We start from the raw sequence: 22,326 nt of genomic DNA, 5'->3' as shown, positions 1-22,326 counted from the left end.
CTTTATTACTGCATTTTCTTCCAATCCTGAGGATGTAGTAGCTGCTGACAGGTTTTGCTGCGTTGTCAGAGCAATGAAAGTGGAAACTTTTCCAAGCGTAGCTAAAAAACAGGGTGTTATTTCGATAGCATATACGAGAAACAAATGCCCTTCTCTTCAGATCCTACAAATTTTAAAAAAAAGAATCTCTATTTGATTTTAATTTCTTTTCTAGAAAATATGATATTTGAGAATACTTCCTCCCAAATCTGTATTTTTAATTTGATAATAATTGAATATTACTGCCATTGAATGGTTATCTGTTGATAATTTGAAGTGAATTGAATTCATGTGACAGTCATAGTAGTAAAAATTTTAAACTCTATCAGAAAAATTACTAATTGTTGCTTGGATAAGTATCCTTGTTATGTTGTTACAGCAGACAAAAAAAGAACTATGTTTTTTCAGTTCTAAGGTATGTGAAGTCTTTTCATTTTGAGTTTAAAAAGTTAAAAATGTATAGGGAAAGGCAAATGGTCTAGTAAATGTAGAGGAACCTTTGACTTGGTTCACAAAGATCCCATTTAATACCCTAGTTTTCGAGAGTAAATAGGACACAGCCATTGAAATATCTGAGTTTATTCTTACCTATTTGTATTTCCTCACTTAGAAGAAAGTATCAAATCTAAAGCTACATGTAGAAATTGAAAGTGGGGCCAACAAGAAAAATCATTCCGTTAGCAAGGCTTTATAACCCCTTCCATAAACTCTCACATGGCCCTGAGCGATAAAACACATTTGATGTGATGCTTTCCATTTGTCTTTAGTGTTTATTTTATGAAGGATTTTAAAAACATATATCACAAATTTCAGACAGGTAAATCTGAACCAGAGAATGAACTAAAGACAACAGATGAAAATAGAGGATTGAAGTATTAGACGCTCCAAAGAGGAAATACGGTCACATTTAAGTTGGAGTATTTTTCTGGAAACTGACATTGGCTGTATTTGGAAGATGGGCGGGGTGTGTGGGGAGGGGGAGAAAGGCAAGCCGTTCATATTGAATGCATCCCACAGAGACAGAGTTATACAGTCAGTAATTCACCCCGGCAGAAGGGCTCTGACCTTTGCTCCTCTTTAAAGGAATTAGGACAGTTAATGACTTTCATGCCCATTATGTCTGTGGGCGGTAGTTCTTTGCCTCCTGCATTATGTTCTATATTTCAATGGCTTATGTGGATATTTATTTTAAAGCTGTTGTATGCTATTTAATCTGCTTCCCCAGATCCCACTTAAGAATCAAAGAGCAGACCCAGAAAGCCTCTAACTTCTCTTATCTGTTTGCTATAAAAAATTTCATTACAGGACAGACGCTTCAATCCAGCAAAGGCAGGTAAAGCCAAGAAGAAACAAAGAACTATTACAGTTGCTATGGGTTTTCCAGAACACTGTTTAATATATATATGTTGAACCGTAAATGGAATATTTGGGGTTGCTTATAGGTGTTTGAGGGGTTTTTTTTGTTTTGTTTTTGCTCAAAACACCACCTAGTTTAGAACGTACGAAAGAGGGATGAGCTACTAGTGATCTTGTAGTGCTCTGGTCTGATTCTGCAGATAACAAGATTGTCTCACATTTACTGGTGGCTGAACCGGAGAAGATCTATGCCATGCCTGACCCTACTGTCCCCGACAGTGACATCAAAGCCCTCACTACACTGTGCGACTTGGCCGATCGAGAATTGGTGGTTATCATTGGATGGGCGAAGCACATTCCAGGTACCTTTTCTGAAATGAAAAAGAAAAGTTTGCAGTTAATTCCCTAGGCTTTATATGTTGATTTAGGCAAATTCACAATTTTTTCATCAGGATTTTTGTTTTTAAGATTTTTAAATTGTATTTATTTATTTTAATTTACTTTTTTATTTGTATTTTTAAAAGTAATTTAATGTTCTTGGCCACACTGCACGGCTTGTGAGAACTTAGTTCCCCAACCAGGGATTGAATCCGAACCATGGGCTATGAAAGCACAGAGTTTGAACCACTGGACCACCAGGGAATTCCCGTTCATTAGGATTTTTTTAAACCTTTACATTTGTTTTTGTCATACTTAATTTAGTGCTTTCTTGGTCCTAATAGAATCATATGCCTTTTTTATAACTGTACCATCTTGAACGCTTGTTAATTATTTTTTCGCATATGAAGGTACTATTGCCAACCTAAGATAAAGAGAATATAACTTGTTAAAATATTTCTTTATTCTTTTAAAAAGTCTGAGTTTTCTCCTAAGGAAATACTTCTGGTTTTTCTTTTCACTTTAAATAAATGTTTATGAATTGGGGGCTTTAAGGCAGACAGCCTTAAAGGTATAAAGGTATAAATCCTGCCTGGCCTGCCAATGGGGCAACTTCCTGAACTTACTCTATCTTACCTTCCTAAACTCTAAATAAAGCTATAATATCGTAATAAAAAAAAAAAGTTTTTGTCAGGAGAAGTCTAGATACCTTTTTACCTTTTAAAAATGACTTATTTTGTTGTTCATAGTGGTGATTTATACTGAATTGTTTTTCATATTTGCATGTTGCTTTGGTTTACAATTAGATATTTACCATGAATTTATACATAAATTATGAAAATAAATGTTAAATTGACATTGTAAATATTCTCATATGGTGACTTAAAAGTAGTATTTCAGTTTTTTTGTTTTTTTAAATATTTATTTATATATTTATTTGATGGCGCTAGGTCTTAGTTGTGGCAGGCAGGCTCCTTAGTTGTGGCATGTGAACTCTTAGTTGCAGCATGCATGTGGGATCTAGTTCCCTGACCAGGGATCGAACCCAGGCCCCCTGCATTGGGAGTGCAGAGTCTTATCCACTGCGCCCCCAGGGAAGTCCCCAAAGTAGTATTTTAAAGTATCCAATTATTTTTCTCTCCAGACCTGTCCTTAGGTCAGTGAACATATACCTGATCACAAGGTTTAAGAATTTTAGTAGTCTACTTGAATTATTGTTTGTTTGAGCTTTGATCTTCAAATAGTTTACAAACAAATTTTTGGACGATGAGCCGTGTTTCTTTGGTACAGTGAACTTATTTCTGTCTCCTTAAACTAGTTTGTCTTTATGCTTTGAATGCTACAGTAATTTCTTTAATCAAATTGATGGAAGTCCCTTTCCCAGCCCACACTGAAACCAATTTATTGGTCATGATACGCCAGCTATGTTGCTAACAGTCGTAACGAACTGTCAGGCGATATCGCAGTGAAGCTAATTTGAAGTCATTAGGTGTGCAGCGTTCAGGCGACAATTTGTTACAGTGCTTGGGAACACAGCTGACATTTCTGAATGGCTTTGTTCACTGCAGTTCTAGATGAGGCCAAGCAAATTGTAAACTAATTTAAACATCACTCTGTATTATACCAGCTACTTTGTCTTACACTGTTTGCTAATAAAGCACCCCAAATTAAGTCAAAACGAGTTAAATAGGTGAGCTGGAGCGTATTCTTTAAAAGATACCTCCACAAGGGTCACTACATCTAAAAGAAAGATGAGAATTTGTGTGGATAGCTGATTTGCATTTGGATTGTAATCATATCTATAAGGTTTTTAGAAAAAGCAAAAAAAACATCGAAATAGAATATGCTGAAAGATGGTAAGACATTGGAAGTTGTAGCAGTGGAAACAACCAGAATTTGCCTAAACAGCATATGAAAACTTTTTTGGAAGGAAAGTGTTATGAAGGGTTTTAGAAAGAAACCAAACTAAGATTTGTTGAAGTGTCCACAGATACTTTTAAAAATAATCAATATATATTACATCATTTACCTTTATCCACACACACGTACACAGACATACATACTCACAGATTTAAAATAGCATTATTCTAACCCCGGGTTTCTCAGTCTTGATGCAATTGATGTTTGGAACCAGATAATCTTTTGTTAGGGGACCTGTCCTCTTCCTTGTAGGGTATTTACAGCATCCTTGGTTTCTAGCTATTAGCATCCTTGGGTTGTAACAAACAAAAATGTCTTCACATATTGCCAGATGTCCTCTTGGGGGGCAAAATCATGCCCCTCTTCCCCGGTGGAGACCCATTGTTCTAACCCAGGAATCAGATATTATTATCCTTAATTCAAAGATAGGGAGATCTGGGGCAGAGAGAGGTAAAAACACCCGCACAAGTTCACAAATGTATCCAGAGCCTTCAAAGCCCACATTCAACATTGCTTCCTGGGGGATAGTTTGCAACTGGGGGATAGTTTCATCCCCCAGTTGACTACATTTGAAAGAATTATTTCAGAATAAAAAGGATAGTGTTATTAATAGCAACAGCATAAAAGGCCATGTCACTCTGACTCCACACCGCCCATTATTTCAGAGAATTCCTCCCAAGTTCTCCCTGAATTAAGAAATTTGTTAAGCCCATGTTTTGTTATCGTACAGACGTTCCATAATAACGACCAAGAGAAGTCAACAACTCCTCCTCTTCTCTGGCAAGGAGAAGTCAGCGATAAATTTGTGGGTCCAGTTGTGTATCTAAGTAGAAATGTCAGCTTACAGAGGAACTTGTCACAGTAAAGGGGCTCTGGTGACCTTTGTGAAGACAGTAACTTTAAATAACTATGAGTAACAGCATTTCCAGTGGTGGAAACAATTGCTATACGATTATGTGTTCAGTCTTAAGCTGAGGCTTAGAATTGGTAGGGGCTGACGTTATCCTCTCTCCCTGGCAAATGCCAGAGGAGGTTACTGTGCAGTGATGATTCACAGCTCTGGTTTTCGTGATACCCGGAGGGTGTTTTAAATGATTGCAAGGAGTATCTTGGCTTTTCAGAGAGGGCTTGGCAAAACACGAGTTCACTGAAATGCCTTTGAATTTCATAACAGTCAGTGTGCCATGCAGTGTTCGGAGGTAGAAGTAAAAGATGCTGTGATACCAGCGTGCTGGTCTCTATACCCAGGTTCAGGGGCACGGCAGCAACGTGGAGCGTGGGGTGGGGAGGGGCTCAAGCCAAAGAGAATATAAAGATTAAAGTCTCGTTTCTGCCTTGATCAAAGTAAAAATGTGTTTTTGATACCATGACCTAGTCCTCATAACCGGGGTCAGAGCTGGAATTAAAGCCAAATCAGAACTGAAATTTCACCTGTCTTAATCTTCACTTCAGAATAGTTTTTTTTTTTTAAATGCTTCTGTTAAAACTAAAGTGAAATCTTTTTTTAAAATATACTAAAATCCAAGCCTTTGCTCTCTTTATGCTGCTCTCAGTTTGTGGAATATCACATAAACACACACACACACACACACACACACACACACACACACACACATACTTTAAAACATTAAGATTAGCATATAAGATCAGATCCGTAGCCTTTCTGCACTCCTGGGAAGGTACTTTTGTATACTTGCTTTTGCTACATAAAAAAGTGACAAATTCAACAAAAGAAAATATTGAAGAAGAATACATAGGGAGTGGGGTGGTTTTTTTTATCAGTAAATAGAATTAGTTGACTTACTTTAATAAATCACATAAATGGAAAAGTGTGTTGTTCTGAAACATGACCATGCTTTATCTCTAGAAGCAAAAAGATCACAAGGGCTTTAGAAAATGCTTGACTTTAGTTGAAGGAGCATAAGGGCACCAGAACAGATGATGGTGCCCTAATAGCCCTTTTTAAGAATGACAGGGCCCCACCATTAGCATCCTTTTATATCCTTGCAAATTGCTCATGCCTCGCTTTTCTGGTTCCTATCTGCCTGACTCTTTTTTATTTCTCTTTCAATTTCGTCCGCGCTCGGATAAGCGCATGCTAACACAATATGATTGAGCTGTAAAATGGACCGCTGTCGCCTCTAATCTCTTTTATGTAGATACGGAGGTCCGGCACACTCCACTTCATTCTCTCTCCATTGTTGGCCTTTTTTAGAATGGGCTGCCAAGTAATGGAGGCTCCGTCAAATATTAGAGCTAAGTTTCACAGGGTGTGATAAGACGATCATCAGCCCAGCAGTCAGATCTATTATTGTTCTTTGTGGTTGATTAAAATATTATTTTGTACTGTAACTTTGTTAGCAAAATGCAGAATGTGCTTCGTCAGATGGTGCTTAAAAAAGCATCACCCACATTAGCTGACCTATATAAGTGGCTTAAATATATTTATGGATCTTGCCAGATGGATGACTTTAAGAGAAAGGTATTTGAACGATTCAGTGAATGAATGTATTTTAGAAGTTGTTTTTTCCTTTATCAAATAAGGCAGATTATCAGGTGGGCTTGTTTATTTTTGACATGACAGATCAAACAATTACCTGCTGATGAAGGAGGACTCCATTCAAGTTTGGAGCCTCTTAGTGACATTTTTAAAACAGGAAAAAAAAAAAAAAAACCTATAGTTTTTCTTCATACCAAATGAAGGCAGGGACTATTGAGCTCAAAAAGAAAACCACACAAGGAAGAGATGTGATAAAACAGTCTTTATGTATAGTTATTTATGTAAGAAACAGCAGTCTAAAGTATAGAAACCAGTATTCTCCATTTACTCTGAAACATTTTTTCTAAAACATTCACTTAGGAAAATGTATTAAAAATTGCTCAGCGAGTTGGCTTTTTCTAGTTTTCTCAACAGAAGTATTTAGAATTTTCTGTAAATGACAGAAATCTCTAAAGAATATGGATAAACTATTTCTATATTAGGATATAAATTTTGTGAGAGAATACCCAAGAATATTTTGAACTAATATTTATGGCTAATGATACTGTTTAAAGATATATTTATTGTTCTAATGCATTTTACGTAGAGATCAATTTTTTAGATTGTATCATTCCCTAGGCCAAGTTTTGAAGGTTTTGTTTTTTAACTGCCCATTACTTATCTTAAACTGCTGGCACCATTACATGATTATGATATGTGAAAAAGCACAACAAATTGTGGTGGAAATAAATACTATAAGATTATGTTTCCATTTGTAACACCAGGTAGGTTTTCATGTGTATGTGCATGTGATTATGGTTTCACATGCAGGAAATGGCATAGTTAACTAAGAGTTATGTTATATATAAAAAGGACCTAATATGCTGTTTCATTTCTGTATCATTGGCACTTGAAAAATGTACTATTGATTAGTTGATTAAAAATATGCACAGCACAAAACTATTAATTGGCTCTGAGCCTCCACCCTCCACCCCATTGTATAACTGAATTTACGCATAGTTGTAATTTCTACTCTGCTACGAAAAAATCAAAGCGATTACAGCTCTTTTCTCAGGATTAATTTTTCTTACATGCATGTAACTTAATGATTTCAGAGCTGTGAAGTCGTTGAGTCTTTTAGTTAAGTGGAGAAATTTTAAATTTAAGATCCAATGCCTTGGCATTTAGTAAGACTATTTAAATTGTAACAATATTCAATTATCAGATAGTTAGAAGTTATGTTTAATGTACCAGGTAGTTGTATACCTGTGTACCGGTAGTTGTGGTTTATAAAAGGTAGAATAATTCTGAAAGTAAAATCAGAACACCTGAGATGTATATAGTTGAGTAATATTTTGTAAGTTATGTAATTGGTCTAGCCGTTAGTTTATTGTGAAAATCAAATGAGCAAAAAAAACACATGCAAATTATACACATATGCATAATTAATTTGCAAATTATAAAGAATGATCTAAAAACGTAAAATATTCAGTGTTCATTTTCGTGCCTAAGAGATTGTACATAGATTGTCATTTTATTGTAATTAGAGCCAAGTGATTCAAAAAGTTAGTATTCATAAGAGCTATTTCAAAAAATATTCAGAACAAACATCCATTATAATAGGAAGGGAGGAAAAGGTTATTTAATCAAGAGGATCACTGTATAGCTATTGCCATCATTCTGTCCTAGGTGAGCACAGGACCAGTAGCTTCTAAATAGTCGTCCTCCTTGGCCATACCTAAAATAACTGAAAGTTTATCAGTTTCTGAAGTCACAATTGTGATATGGAGAAAGGAGCAAGTTGTCAACTATGTTGTGAAAAAAATAATCTGAAAGATCCCCTACAGACTTGTTCATTTTCTGCAGCTCCCCTTGCTAGAAAGGAGAAAGACCAGTAAAGGAGGTTTGAGGTTTCCCAGACAGATGAGTTTTCCCAGACAGAGACCCGGTTCAAGAGACACGCCCAAATGTTATTAAAGATGCTCCCAAAGACCTCTCCTCACCACTCAGTGCCATTGTTTGTGACCCGACGCACAGTGCTGTCACCATGCTGAAGTACCTGTGCTCACGTAACCTCTGTGCCAGTATTCTGGTCCATTACCACGCATCCCCCCAATATATTTGCCATCCATTCATAGTCATGCCATTGTGTACCTCTGATCAACGAGGAAGCATAATTTCATAGCAGTCTTGAACACAATTTAAGTATTTGAGTGTCTGCTATGGACCTAATACTATGCCAGGTACTGTGGGGCTTATTAAAGCTACAGGTGACCTGATCTCCGCTCTGAATCATGGATCTGTGTCTGCATAAATATCTCTCTGCATACATGTGTGCATTGATATGTGATCATCTTTTTTGTGGGATTAAGCTTTCAATACAAAAACAACTAACACGGGTAGAGTCTATTATTGTTTACAAAGCACTTTCACGAACTTTTACTTGAAGTCCATAACAATTCGGTTGTTTAATTCTTGTTATCCCCTAGAGTCAGGAAGTTTGATTCACACTGTTAGTAATGTCACTTGAACCATAGAATATTTAACTTAAATGACTTTTTACCAGTAGCTTCAGTAGGTCTTTCTCCCCTGTCCTCCTCTACTTCCCTGTTCATTTATTGTCATTTGTTCCAGATTACCTACCTGCCTTTCATACAAGTTTAGGCAAATGGAACATATTTGCCCTATCTTTAAATTTTGTCTCTACATTTATCAAATGAAAGGAGAATTGAATCAAAGAGGAAATGTATGACACACCTTTAAAATCAATAAAAATCAAGGTGTTTGATTGATAGTTTGCCCTTTATATCCCTGCTCACAAATTTTAATGAAACAAGATGATCACTGTGTAGCTACTCAGCTGAATGGTTGGAAACATTTTTAAATGATTGGTTGCTAAAACTGAAGGCTCTTCCTCCCCAATTCTGTTCAGATTCACTGGGTTGAAGATTTCTCTATTTATCAAGTCCTAAAAGATGGTATCATTTTCAGGCAAGTAATTGTAATCGCCCAACTCTTTTGAATGCTAAGGTAACAAGATGAGTCTCATCATTTGGTTTACTATATATATCAGAAGCCTGAACAAGCCTGCAATCTACCTGAGGATTGTCAAAATATTGACATCCCATAGACCTGGCCCAACTCATATCTTCCTGTTCTGGAATTCTGTTTGTTCCTAGAGCTGTTACTTCTGACTTTTAGGTTCTTCTCAAGGCTACTTGATGAGTTCAAGAGAGAAAGACTTCTGTGTCTTGTGAAAAGAATTCTATATGGAAGCTGATTTAATTAGCATAACCCATGTATGCTTAAATGCTTCGTTAAAATCTTTTTCCACCTCTAAAGGAAGAGTTGGAGGGAGAAGTTTAAACGTGATGCTGGCGTGTTTTGTTTCTCCCTTGCTCCTCTTCGACCCTCTCTCCGTCCCTAATCCCACTGCCTCCGGGGGGCTGGTCACACGTTTTCCCCTGTGTCCCCGTGGCTCTACCTCAGCCAATCTCCAAATGAATGCATGTCTGTCGTGGCCTTGGCTTTGGCACTCTGGATATATTGATTAATAGTTGCCCTAAGCTCCTTTTAGCAAATCAAATTTTCACTTTTAGCAAGGATTTCGCCTCTGATTTATTCAGCAAAGTGAAATGCACTAAATTGACTTTGACATTCAGGGAAAATGGCTGAAAAACAAAGAGCAGAGGAAAGAGATATAAATTGTGTGGCAGCTGGAGACTTCAAGCATCTGAGGAACAGTTTTCTGTGGAATACAGAGTAATTTGAAAGCACACAGAGAAGTGGTTTCTTCAAAAAAAAGTGACAAAAATGCTGAATTTTCTTTTTGAAAGAGGGTGTAAATATTACTCAGCTGAACTCAGAATTTCTGGTACAATGCATTATATTTTGTAGATAAAAATAGCTGCGTAATTCAAGATTGCCTATATCTAAATGAGTTTATGAAAGCTAGGACATAACCTCATTACACTGGAAGAAAGAAATAGTCAAGTCATCCCACATGAAATAGAATAGTTAATTTGAAAGTGTAAGTGCTGTGTAGTTTGTGTGTGTGTGTGTGTGTGTGTGTGTGTGTGTGTGTGTGTGCGCTGTAAAGAATGGAGCTTATTCATCACCATAAAAAGAATTTGAAATAATTTTGGATCACAAGCCTCAGAGAAGCCCTGTAACTTTGCTCTTCTGTTTGCCTTTTTCCCAAGAATGTCTGCCTTGGCTGTATTCTTTAATGTGACTAAGTCAGCCTACTTCCTTGTCAGACCAAGATTCGGTGAATACGTGACCATCAGGTTCAAGACACAAAGTGTGGTTTTGATGCATAAAAAGAAATGGTGCTGATGTAGATGAAGCAAAGAGGAAAGGGGGTTGAACTGAATTCACTGTGGACACTTGGGGAGGAATGAAAGGTGTGTGGATACTGAGGAGTAGTTTTGATATTGCGGATCTCGTAGACTGTTGAATTGCCCCTGCCCAGAGGGGTTATCAGAGGGGTGGGAGGAGAGGGGGGAGGGGAAATCTACAGAAGGAATTTGCTGTTCATTTACCTTTTTGCTCTTCCATGTGAATTTTCCTTATTAACCAAAGTCAGGGTCTACACAGTCAAGGCACTGCCCTCCCTTTAACTATACTTTTTCATTATTCTCTTTCTTTTCATTTTCAACAAATCGGTGGCCAAAGTGACCCAAGCCATCCACATCAGTGGCATCTAACCAATCAGATAATATTTTAACATTATATCAAACATGTCCACAGGCATATGATTTCCCGAAAGTCAAGCTGCTTCCTCCCCAATTCAGGCCACTTTTCAACCTTCGTAAATGATTCTTAGAAGAACCCCATTAGGAGAATGTATTTAACCTGCTAAAAATCCCTTTAATTGACCAAACTTTCTAAGAAACTTATGGTATATGATAAACAGATATAATACCTCCATTTGTTTACAAATACCTTGATATTTCTCTTAAGATAAAAAATTTCTTGGTTTTCCCCAGGAAAAAACAAACAAACAAACAAAAACTATGATTTTTCTCAGAAGCAGTCAACCACTTTTATTTTTTATTTATTTTTGCCAGGTTATATATTTTTTTTCCTCCACCAAGAATCAAGAATGATGTACAAGGTACACAAACCCCAAGTCAAAGGGATATTCAGCCTTCATTTTATACTTGGATCTCTTAATGTGAAGTTCAGTGCCATTATTATATCAGTTAAAAGTACTAATGCATCGTAATTTAGCTAAAGAGAAACATATAATGGGTAAATACCACCTCTTGGTAATTCTAAGCTCTAGAGTCAATTCAACTTGGTTCATCCCACAATTTTACATGTCTCCATTTAACCACAGAATTTCGCTTCCAATAAGGAAATTATATTTCCATTGTCAGAATGGGCAATTAAGTCCTCACTACGTATTGTTAATATTATAAAATCAAGAAGGGGAAAGGACCCGTTTCTTCCACTGGATTCACATGAAGCCAGTGGATGACCAGCCGTCCAGGTCAGCAGCACAGCCTGTATGGATTTCGAGAGTCATCGGAGCCCAATTAAACACCGTCACTGCAGGGGTGTCTCTGAAGAGCCGCTCCCTCCTCTCTGTATGAAGGGGGCTTCACACCTGCTTAACCTACATTAGGGAAGGATTAATTACCTGAAGTGCTGGGCCCCTCAGTCACTCAGCATGTCTGTGGCAGGGCACACGGTAGCCTGGGCTGAGGACGGAGATGGGGAGAAGGCGCAGCTGCGGGTTCAAGGAAGGACTGACTGCTCCTGACACGGTCAGCCCTTGAGGAAAAATAATAGTCCAGCTATACGTAATCTTGTGATTTTCTGTGTCATGGCAGAGCCCCGTCTGCAGTGCAGACTTGTAAACGTAAAAGAGGAATATTCTCCCAAAGGTCCTTGCGACCGTGCATACGACTCAGATTAACCTTTCGTGGAAAAACATGGAATCTCTACTTAAACATTTCAGATTTATTTCTGTGAATGGCTGTGATAGTGAAGCAAAGTGCTGTATGATAGATTTTCCCAAAGTTTGAAAAACATGCTTGCTTCCTCAGAAACATGCCTACAGGAAGTTTTATGACACTCTTTTCAAAAGAAATGGAAGGATATCAAATAGAGATCTCTTCCTTTAAAAAGTAATTCTTGGATGATAGAACCAGAATGAACCTCAGAATTCAATTGCTAAAACTTTGCGTTTTAAGAGGAAGTAGTATATTGCTGTGGGTAGTGTACCATCCTCGGAGTTAGGGACCATGGTTCAAATGCCACGAACTAAGTTTGCTTATGTATAAGATGGGGATGATAATAGCAAAGTGACCAACTTGATGGGTTCCTGGGACAATTCAGTGAGTTAATGTATGTAAAGTGCCCAATCCAATCTTTTAATTGCTCAGCGTTCAGTAAATGTTAAAGGCCTTTACTTGCACATTCACTTACAGATAAAAACGTTGAAGACCAGGAAAACCGAATGACTTACCCAAGGTCACAAGCTACTCAGGACATAGTTGAGACTAAAACTCAGTCACTTAACAGTTGAGCACTGTTGATATTTATCATCACCACCAGTTTTTCAGAAAAGAGTATATACATTCTTATGCATAGTATTAAATATTAGCAAGTTATCCTCTTTATTCTATATTATACCACATTATATTTACATTATATATAAACATGCATATATTTATATGGACAGCATATTTTTTGAAGATAGACCAGCAGTGAAAATGTTATAGAAAAGTTATTTTGGTATAGTTTAAGTTGTGCACCCCAAATTATAAGTAATACACCCATCTTTCTTTTGTTATTCTTTGATATAACTTGGGTATAATATCTGGATATATCAGATCAAACCCCTCTCTGAAGAATTATTCATCTAAAGGTATAGCTCAGAATCTTTCTGTTTCACGCAGAGGGACATCGTAGAGAGAATTCCTTCACTGAGGCTTGAGGTTGGGAAACATAGCCAACAGCTTAAAGTGGCCAAGAGTTTCTCAATGGAGGATCTTGATTTAGACCTAAGTGTCTAGATAACATAAAGACAAAAGTAACAGGAGTACATGAGATGCACCTTATTTATAAAGCATCTCTGAATACTTGCTATGTAAATATATGTGATGCTATCTTTGAAGACAATGTCTCTGACAGATCAGTATATAACGTTTGATTAAAATTAGCTTGTAGATAAATCCATGGATTTTAATTAACCTGGTCAGTTATCCAACCCAGTATACTCAGGATTTTAGGTTTTCACACCTCTGTATGTGCCATGAAAGTCTAAGTCAAATTTCCAAGGCAATTTTTTACAGTTCGAATAGAATTATTTATTATTTAATGTGAATCTGACCATACTATATCCTTGTAGTTTAATAAATTTCATATAGGCTGAAGATGGATGATGTGGTTATCTTTGAAACATCAACGATGATCATTTTTGAGGTATCCGGATATGGTAGTAGGTTCGCTAAATTCAATTTGACCTTTTTTGCACACTTTGTAATATTCAATTACCCAACAAAAATACCGTGTGTAATATATTTTTGTAGCAAGCTAATACCTATTCACTCATGCACTGAACAAAAAATATATATTAAAAGCCTACTCTATGGTAGGCCTTATACTAAAGTTCTGTTATAGGGAGACTGTCTCTGTCATTATTATATGACTTTGAGGCACAGTTGATCTATTATCAAGACACTTTTTGAATTTTTATCTCAAGAATGGTTGCTTTGCAGCTCACTCAGGATCATGGTTTCTGTTTTTCCATCATACACATACTCAAGAGTCTTGAAGAAATGCTTTGAGAATGATCAAAGTCAGGTGTCAGCCACACCTCCTGGTCCAGTATTTCAGAGTTTCCCGCTCTGTAGCTCCCCTCCCTGTATTCTGGATATCAGTGATATTCTAGGGAATAAACCGAGGGCCAGCAGCGGCCTGCCAGGGTTTTTATACTCTTTTCAAACCATGTATGCGTGGTTTTTCTGAACCCACTTGGATTTTACGTGGTTAAACTATCTCAGAAACAGAGTCTCTTTATGAACGGAGGCCTGCTTACTGCATGAGGGAAGACGGCAGTATTTTTTGCTTTAAGGAAAGGTTCTTCATTTGCTTTGAAGAGATATCAAGAATATGGGAATAGAGAGCTGATTACAGCGAGAGCTTTTCTCAGGATTGTTAAGATCGTGTGGCACCTCCTGCCATTAACTTTTGTTCTCCCCTGCAGCGGCACAGTTCAGGGGTGTGGGCTCCATGCTGCATCTGTACTTGGCTTGTTACCCTCTTATCAAGCTCCTAGCATCCCTTTGTTTATTTGAGACGACAGGAAGACGGTGTAAAGGCTGCTTAGTCAGGGATATCAGCCTTGTTGGCAGGGGAGTGATTGCCAGTTGAAAAACAAGGCATTATTGCTCATTTTTTCCCTCTTATTAGTTTGATTACATTTGCAAATCAAATCAATCCATCAGACATGATCAGGCCTCGTCCGCATTTTAAGGAATAGTAATCTCCGTCTAATAAGATGCAAATGTGTCACATCGGTAAGTAACCAATAAATCATCGTCTTGTCTTTGGCAATCATTAAATATCAGAACCAACAGTCAATTTTTAGTATTTTCAATTTGCGATATGCCGCTGGAATATAAAGATAGATGGACGTAATTACACAAACCAAACACTATTTCAGTTCATTCCAGACAGCAAATTTAGTGGAAGGTATAACTGGCTTGTCATCGCACTACATTATTCCTAGCGGTTCATGCAAAGTTCACAGACGAGCTTCAAATGGACATTGCTTTTTTTCAACTTCTAGCAACGTCCATACAATGGCAGTCAAACTTTGATGTAAGGACTTGCATTGACTTCCGCATGGCTGTTACAGTCAGATGCCAGCATGACAGGAGACATATGCTCTCTCCCATCAGACACTGCTGGCAGTGCCAGCTCCAATCTTCTAGATTTTCGATTAAAAAGAAAATGAACTCACGAATGTGAAAATAAAGGAAAACAAAAACAACCAAGAACACTTCAGATGATTTATACCATCCACATCTCTTTGGACAGTTTCACTCAGGGGGAAAAAGGGGACAAAAACTTTGTTTTTCTAAGTTTCACATCTTTAGAGCCTCTCTGTTTGGGCGATGTATTCTTTTCACCTAAGTCGTTCTTTGTGAAGATGTGCACGTTTGCAGCGCCCTGATATGATCCAGGAAGAAAGAGTGTGTTGATTTGGGGCACAATAGGGAAATATTTGTATGTATGTATGTACATATAAAATGTTATAATTCAAAGGACAAGAAATGAACTTGTTTGCATGGAATATCTGATCTGAATATCTTTTCCCTAGTTATACTTGCTTAGCAACTCAGTAACTTCTGATGAACTGTGACAATTGCCCATTCATTCATTCACAGAAATTGTTTTCCCATAAATGGAAGACCCCACCTCCCAATCCCTGTCAGCTCTATTTATCTCAATGCCATCGATAGGCATACTTTTCCATCCTTTCCCAATCTTTTTCTCTTGTCCAATTCTCTTTTTTCTGAGTGCTCATATAAAAAGGTCTTTTACGTCATTGATCTGATGACATTTAAAAGTTGCAACATTTTCTCTTTGATTTGGGTGTGTTGTTGACCTCAGCCATCGCTTTGGTTCTTTGTCTTTCTTTTCCGCAAAAGTCATTCGCCTCCTCAGTGTAAGTTGCTAAATAGGACGTGAAAGTCATCCTATGACGAAGATAGGTCACCTCTATGACCTTGATGCACCTGCTACTTATTTTGGTGGCATTTCCAATCATCACTGACTGATTCCAGTTGATCTGGACAGATTTATCATAGGCTTTTTAGTGAGAACTTAGAGCTTAAGATTTGGCAATGCCAGTCCTTTGGCCTACTAGATTTCCTCATTTGCCATGAGAAGAGCAAACTCTTTGGAATATTATTTAATAGGGTCTCTTATTTAAAGTTAACAAAATTGAATTTTGAATGCACGACTTATTTATTGTAAACGTGTTGGGTACCTTTATGCCGATCACTCTCCGAGGCAGCGCAATACAAAAGTAAACAGAGCGGAGATGGTCACACGGTCGGTCGTAAGGCTCGGAATCTTGTGAGGGACGCAGACAAACAAAGAGGCAATTATAACACGGTGTTCTAAGTGCATTGACGGGGCAACACGGCATACTAGGGGTACACCACGGCGGGAACTCTAACTTCGGGAATCAGGGAAGGCTTCTCGAAGGCTTGAAGGCTTCTTGTGTAGAAATCCAGAGAAGATAAATGCATAGGAAGGTATCAAGAAGTTTTAGGTAAGCATTAGCTTCCTTCTGTTAATAAAACCAATCGTTGTAGGTTAAACGGGCCCATTTTCAGTACCTCTGCCCGTTTGCTAGCAGGACTGGAGAACACCATTCATTGACGTACAAAGAAGATTCTTTCAAATTTTAAGAAATTATAATATAGAAGCTGATTAGACTGATTTTTTAGACAGCACAGCAGCTTTCAACGTTGGACAATGAAGACATGCAGTAGTAGCTTGAGGTAGTGGTCGAGACAACTTTTCAAATCAGCAAAATCGATTTTTTTAAATGTATCACCTATACGCCTGCGGGATGCACTCTCCATGGCCATACATCCGGGCAGGCAAAACGGACTATCATTTGACGAAAACCATTTTAGGCCGCTTCTGCAACCCTTCCTATCTCCGTATCCTTTCAAGGTTAGTCGATTTCCAGCATCCCTTCCCTTTCTGCAAAACTCTTGTGAATTTTTAAAACACAGCTCTGGGCTTTCCAGACGATTGTTTGGCCAGCAGCACAGGTAGCTCGAGGAACCCCATACGGAGCAGCAATCGCCGGGAACCCCTGTGAGTTATAGCTGAGGAAAGCCGTACAGCTCACGCCTTTGAAGCTTTGTACCAGAACCTTATGCTCTCTCTAACCGATTTACATACCACCATGGTATGTTTAATTTGCTTTTTCATCAAATCAATAATGGGTCTAATTGAAAAAATTGCCAGTGCTACGTGCAACCTAAGTACTGATCTCAGCGTTTGCCGGCTAACGGCAACCTCGCACCGCTCTGCGTCAGACACCTGTGTTATTGGTGTGCTCCCGGTCCTAATGCGTACAAAAACAAACATTAATACAGGTGGAGCATCTGCACCAATGGATCACTCTGCTATGAGAATTAATCACCTGGCTTTCAGCTTGAAGAATAAAATTTACATCTTTAATGTCTGAAATGTATTAACACGCACGCTCGCACCATCGACTTCGAGTAACGTCAGCAGCCCAGCACATACAGCCCTGTTCAGACGTGTTCCCCTGGACATTTGGACCTGGGTATGTAAATTCGGAGCCAGGTTTTAAGCACTTGATAGGTGTTTTTAAAATTTAGATTTGAGGCTTTTGGGTGAATAGTAATAGGAAGATATTGGAAGAGTAAGAGTCAACCTGAAGGACTAGCACTTTGAACTCTGGAAATCTGCCTTCAAAAACAGTATGATGACACTTTTGAGGCTGAATTTTATTTTCTTGTCCCAATCTAGGATGGGGTTTGGCTACGTCATCATCATCATGGAGCTACATTCATTGAGCACTAAATAGGCGCCAGGCCCAGTGCTCACTGTTTTGTATACATCATCTCAGTTATTCTTCAAAGCAACCCTTTAACTGAGCATCACCTCTGACACCGTTTTTTAAATTGAAGTGTAGTTGATTTACAATACTGTTCGTTTCGGGTGTACAGCATAGTGATTCAGTATTTCTGCAGATTACATTCCATTGTAGGTGATTACAAGATATTGGGTATAATTCCCTGTGCTACGCAGTCAGTCCTCATTGCTTATCATATAGTAGTTTTATCTGTTAATCCCATACCCCCAATTTTTCCCTTCCCCCCTCCACCTCGGTAACCACAAGTTTGTCTTCTATGTCTATGAGTCTGTTTCTGTTTTGTATATGGATTCATTTGTATTATTTTTTAGATTCCATATATAAGTGATATATAATATTTGTCTTTGTCTGACTTACTTCACTAAGTATAATATTCTCTAGCTCCATCTATGTTGCTGGAAATATCACTAGTTCATTTTTTATGGCTGAGTAGTATTCCATTATATAATATTCCATTCCCCTTGTCTATTGGACACCATTTTATAATTGAGAAAATTGAAGCTTAGAGAAGTCAAACGACTTGCCTGAGATCGTGAAGCTAGTAAAATAGAGACAATGAGACTGCAATTCAGGTCTGCGTTCAAAACCCTGATTTTTATCTACTAACACAAATTCCTGGTATAAGCTAATTCATTTTTTGACATTCCAAACTGATTTCTTTGTTTAGCACAATGGGACCTCAAAAACTTCTGCTGGCAAAACAGATTTCATGGGTGCATCCCAATAATGTTGATTTGATAGTTATTACAGAACTGGCTGCATAGTTGGTGGGGTCCAGTGCAAAATGAAAATGCAGAACCCGTATTAAGAATGAAGAATTTCAAGATGACGACAGCAGAGCACCCAACTACATGCGGCTCCCTGCACAGAGCACACACCCATGAAGCAGGCCTAGTATTGCCAGGAGAGACAGAAATTTTGCCTGGGGACAAGTTTGGCAAATAGAGGAGTCCCTCTCATTCAAGTCTCTGGTTGGGTCTGGGAAAATGCTACATAGACCGAGACAAGCTATTTTTGATACCATGATTCCCAACAACTAGTTACTCACTTCGGAAGGAAAGGAGGTATTTTCATCATCCCTAACCAATGGTCCCCACCCAGGGGCAATTTTGCCTCATGGGGAACATTTGGCAGTGACTGGGGACATTTTGATTGTCACAGTCAGGGAAACAAACAACAGGGGAGCAGGAGCACCTGAGTGTAGAGAGGCCAGGGATGCTGCTCCATGTTTTACAATTCACGGGACATCCCCCCACCCCTTGCCCCTCCACAAGGAATTTTTCAGCCTAAAATACCAGTGGTGTTGAAATTGGGAAACCTGTTGCAAACCCTCACACTCATAAGGGTTTTGAGTTTTGTATTCGGTTTTGCAAATCTCATAAATGGATACATAACTAAATATTACAGTAGCCTTATTACCAAAGAGAAGGCCTCACTTCCCAAGAAACCACATTCATCCACAAGATCAATACGTATTTACTGGGGATCCCAGGTGCGTTTGCACCAGCATTTTGTGGCCAAGCCATAAGTTTATCCTTAGTGTTTACAAATAAATCAGAAAGGTTCGTGACCTCTGAAAAGTGACCATGACATATTTGAATTAAGAGCTTTCTTGAAAATTTCACTGGAGATATTTATTATGTGGCTAATTACACATTCACATATAATGGTGAGAAAGGAGCCATTATAGCACATCCAATAAGCAATATGCATTTTAACAAATATATAAATATGTATTTATTCATCGAACAGAAACATTTTCTGAGTTATTTGGAAGTAAATAATGTTTATAAATTTTTATAAACATTTATAAATATTCAGTGGTAAATATTCTAAGCACTCGAGTAAATTCTATGTATATTTAAAGACATGTGAATTTTTGACAGAGATATCTTTCATATGAACTTATACAAATAATTTCAGAATAACTGTAAGGATGTTAATATTAATCTGGACACCCTTAAAATTGGTGAGTTGGGGTGGATATGTCATAAGCTTGTCAATGAGTTGTATAAAGTCTGTATAAAACCTTTATATGTAAATGTATTGCTTTGTTGCATAAATACTTTGGCAGTTACTCTTATACTTGCGTGAGTCTATATAATTCAACTCTTACTGGCATTTTTTAATTCTTAAACTGTTTTTCTAATCATTTCAGAGGAAAAACAATGAACCATAATATCCATATTTTCACATAGAAATTTCCGCTTAAGTAAATTTTATGTCACTATCTTTCCACTCAGTTTCTCTCCATCTAGGGATAATATATCAAATTTTGAACAGCCCGACTCCCTATTGCGTAATTGAAAACAAACAGAAACAAATGTTCTGGGTAATTTCCAGAGATATTGTAATTGTAAAGTCCCTCAGTCCCTCACTCGTAGGCTAGTCAACCCTTTCTATGAACCATTCTAACTACCTTACCTCTTCTTCTGATACACAGCAAATTTCTGGAGGGATTGACGCCAAAGGGAATCCTATGGATGGCGATAGGAAGTAAGAGTCTGCAGGCAAAAATACAAAATGCAGATCGAGTGCTAAGAAGCCCAGCACAGGAGGCTGTGTTGCGTGGGTTTGGGCAGCCCCACATTCCTCAGTTACCTCTGAGGGCAACTCAGGGCAGCTTGGATCTCCTGTTGGTTCCTGGCATGCTGATTCTGATCATCAGGAAAATTAAAAATGTATTTAGTAGACTTATTTTAAGAAGACTGAGAAATATGTAATCATTTTAAAGGAATCTGCCCAAGATGTGTAAAATCTTTAAAAAATGTTTGGAAGTTTTATGTAGTGAAATTCACCTAGGTGAGATGCCTCCTGCCTCTACAAGTCTGAACTATTTTTACTATTAATGAAAGAATAATAATGGCAATGATTATCATTTGCATAATGGTGCTCAGATTACAAAGTGATTCCAAATAAAGTTGATGCTCACTGGCATATGATAGGTACAGCATCCTTGTGAGGTTGTTATATCCACCCTCTTATTTTGTCCAGGTGAGGAAACCAAGACCCAAAGATTAAGTGATTTCTCTCTAAATTCACACAGTTGATGCTGTATGCATATCTATGTCCTGAAAAGTGTCACTCAGGTAATTGCTGTTCCATTTTACAAGATGTGTAAATTCAGGTTTGCTGTTGCATTTTACAAGATGTGTAAATTCAGGTTGTCAAAAGTTTCTGCTATTTTGATATTTGAAACAAGTTTCTAAGATTTTTTTTTCATTTTTAACACATATTGATCATGAACACAAAACCAATGTGCTTCTATATTTTCTTCTTTCTATTTTTTAAATGAGTCAATCTCTGAAAAATATTTAAGTAACTTTACTTATCACTATGATGTTCAGTATAGATGGAATCCTGCATAGTTTAGAACGGTGTTAGAGCACTATATTTTTCTTCAATAGACTGAGAAAATACACTGCAAATGTAATCATAGTTTTCATAGTGAATCAATAGAAATAAATGAAACCATGTTAATATATGTTGAAATGCAGTGTATTTCCAATGCAAATTTTATTAGTAAGTCTCCAGAAGGCAACAATTAGACATTAATATTGAGATAATAAAACAAAATGAGAAGCTTGCCAGAATCCAAATGTGATATATACCTGTGTTCCCAAGATGATCTTCCGGCCTTGGGGCTCAAGGAAGTTAGTTCTCTACTCTTTTCGAGCTATCAGGGATTCGTAGAAGCATAAACGAAATTTCCTGAATGTCTGTGCTAAAGAAAGAAATATATGAATCCCAAAACTTTTAAAAAATGGTGTTAGAGAATTTCCAAACATTCCAGATAAAAGAATGTGTAATGAGATTCTTGAAGGCAGATTTGAAAACAATGCTACAACCTGAAAAATTAATGTACTTACATGGATTTGGGATGGATATCAGAGTGCCGTGGGAAATTCCAGAACATACAGTTCCTTGTCAGTGATTTGAAGATGGTCCCATGTACGTTTTGGCACGTGGCAACTGTGTAGTCAATTTCAGTTTTTATTTGTCCAATGGACTTAACGCATACATTTTTCAATGGGGGTGCTATTGTCATTTTGAGTGGGAAATTATTTATTTTGCAGAACTTTTAGCATCCTTTAGTTCTCCCAATAAAAGCCTTGGTTCAAAACATACCATATTTCCAAATGCCATTTGGTGGGGGGAGGAAAACAGAGCAGTTTCACCTTCGGCTGAGAATAATTGGAGTGGAAATCAACGTTAAATTCAGACCAGTACAAATTCAAATGGGCTTTTTCCTGCATCGCACATGCAGGAGTATATGAACTGTACAAAAGTGTGGACCTAGAGCTACATCAGCAAATAAATAAATAAGTAGATAGAAAAAATTTAATCCTCCAACATTATTGAGGTTTTCTGGGGGGCGGGGGTGGAATATACTGTTTCTAAAATACCATCCCAGTCATCAAAATCTATTTGGGAAAACAGTATAAAAATTTGCAAATGTGGAAAAAATAAAGTTGTCGAAGACAAA

General features: G+C 37.6%; 1 protein-coding gene across 36 annotated transcripts in view; it reads left to right on the top strand.

The window, feature by feature from the left end:
- Positions 1-22,326, top strand: part of ESRRG (estrogen related receptor gamma) — a 645,982-nt gene that overhangs the window by 583,940 nt on the left and 39,716 nt on the right. For 22 of the 36 annotated variants that reach the window (XM_067027575.1, XM_067027578.1, XM_059039134.2 and 19 more), the window contains one exon: positions 1,575-1,757. In XM_067027575.1, coding sequence (XP_066883676.1) covers positions 1,575-1,757 — 183 coding nt within the window. The remainder of the gene's footprint in view (positions 1-1,574; positions 1,758-22,326) is intronic. The other 14 variants (XM_067027629.1, XM_067027635.1, XM_067027686.1 and 11 more) reach the window with 1 other exon arrangement.

This window comes from Kogia breviceps, chromosome 1 (assembly GCF_026419965.1).
Source record: "Kogia breviceps isolate mKogBre1 chromosome 1, mKogBre1 haplotype 1, whole genome shotgun sequence".
NCBI classification, from domain to species: domain Eukaryota; kingdom Metazoa; phylum Chordata; class Mammalia; order Artiodactyla; family Physeteridae; genus Kogia; species Kogia breviceps.
Note: the sequence above shows the minus strand (reverse complement) of the source record. Positions and strands in the feature narration are given on the sequence as shown.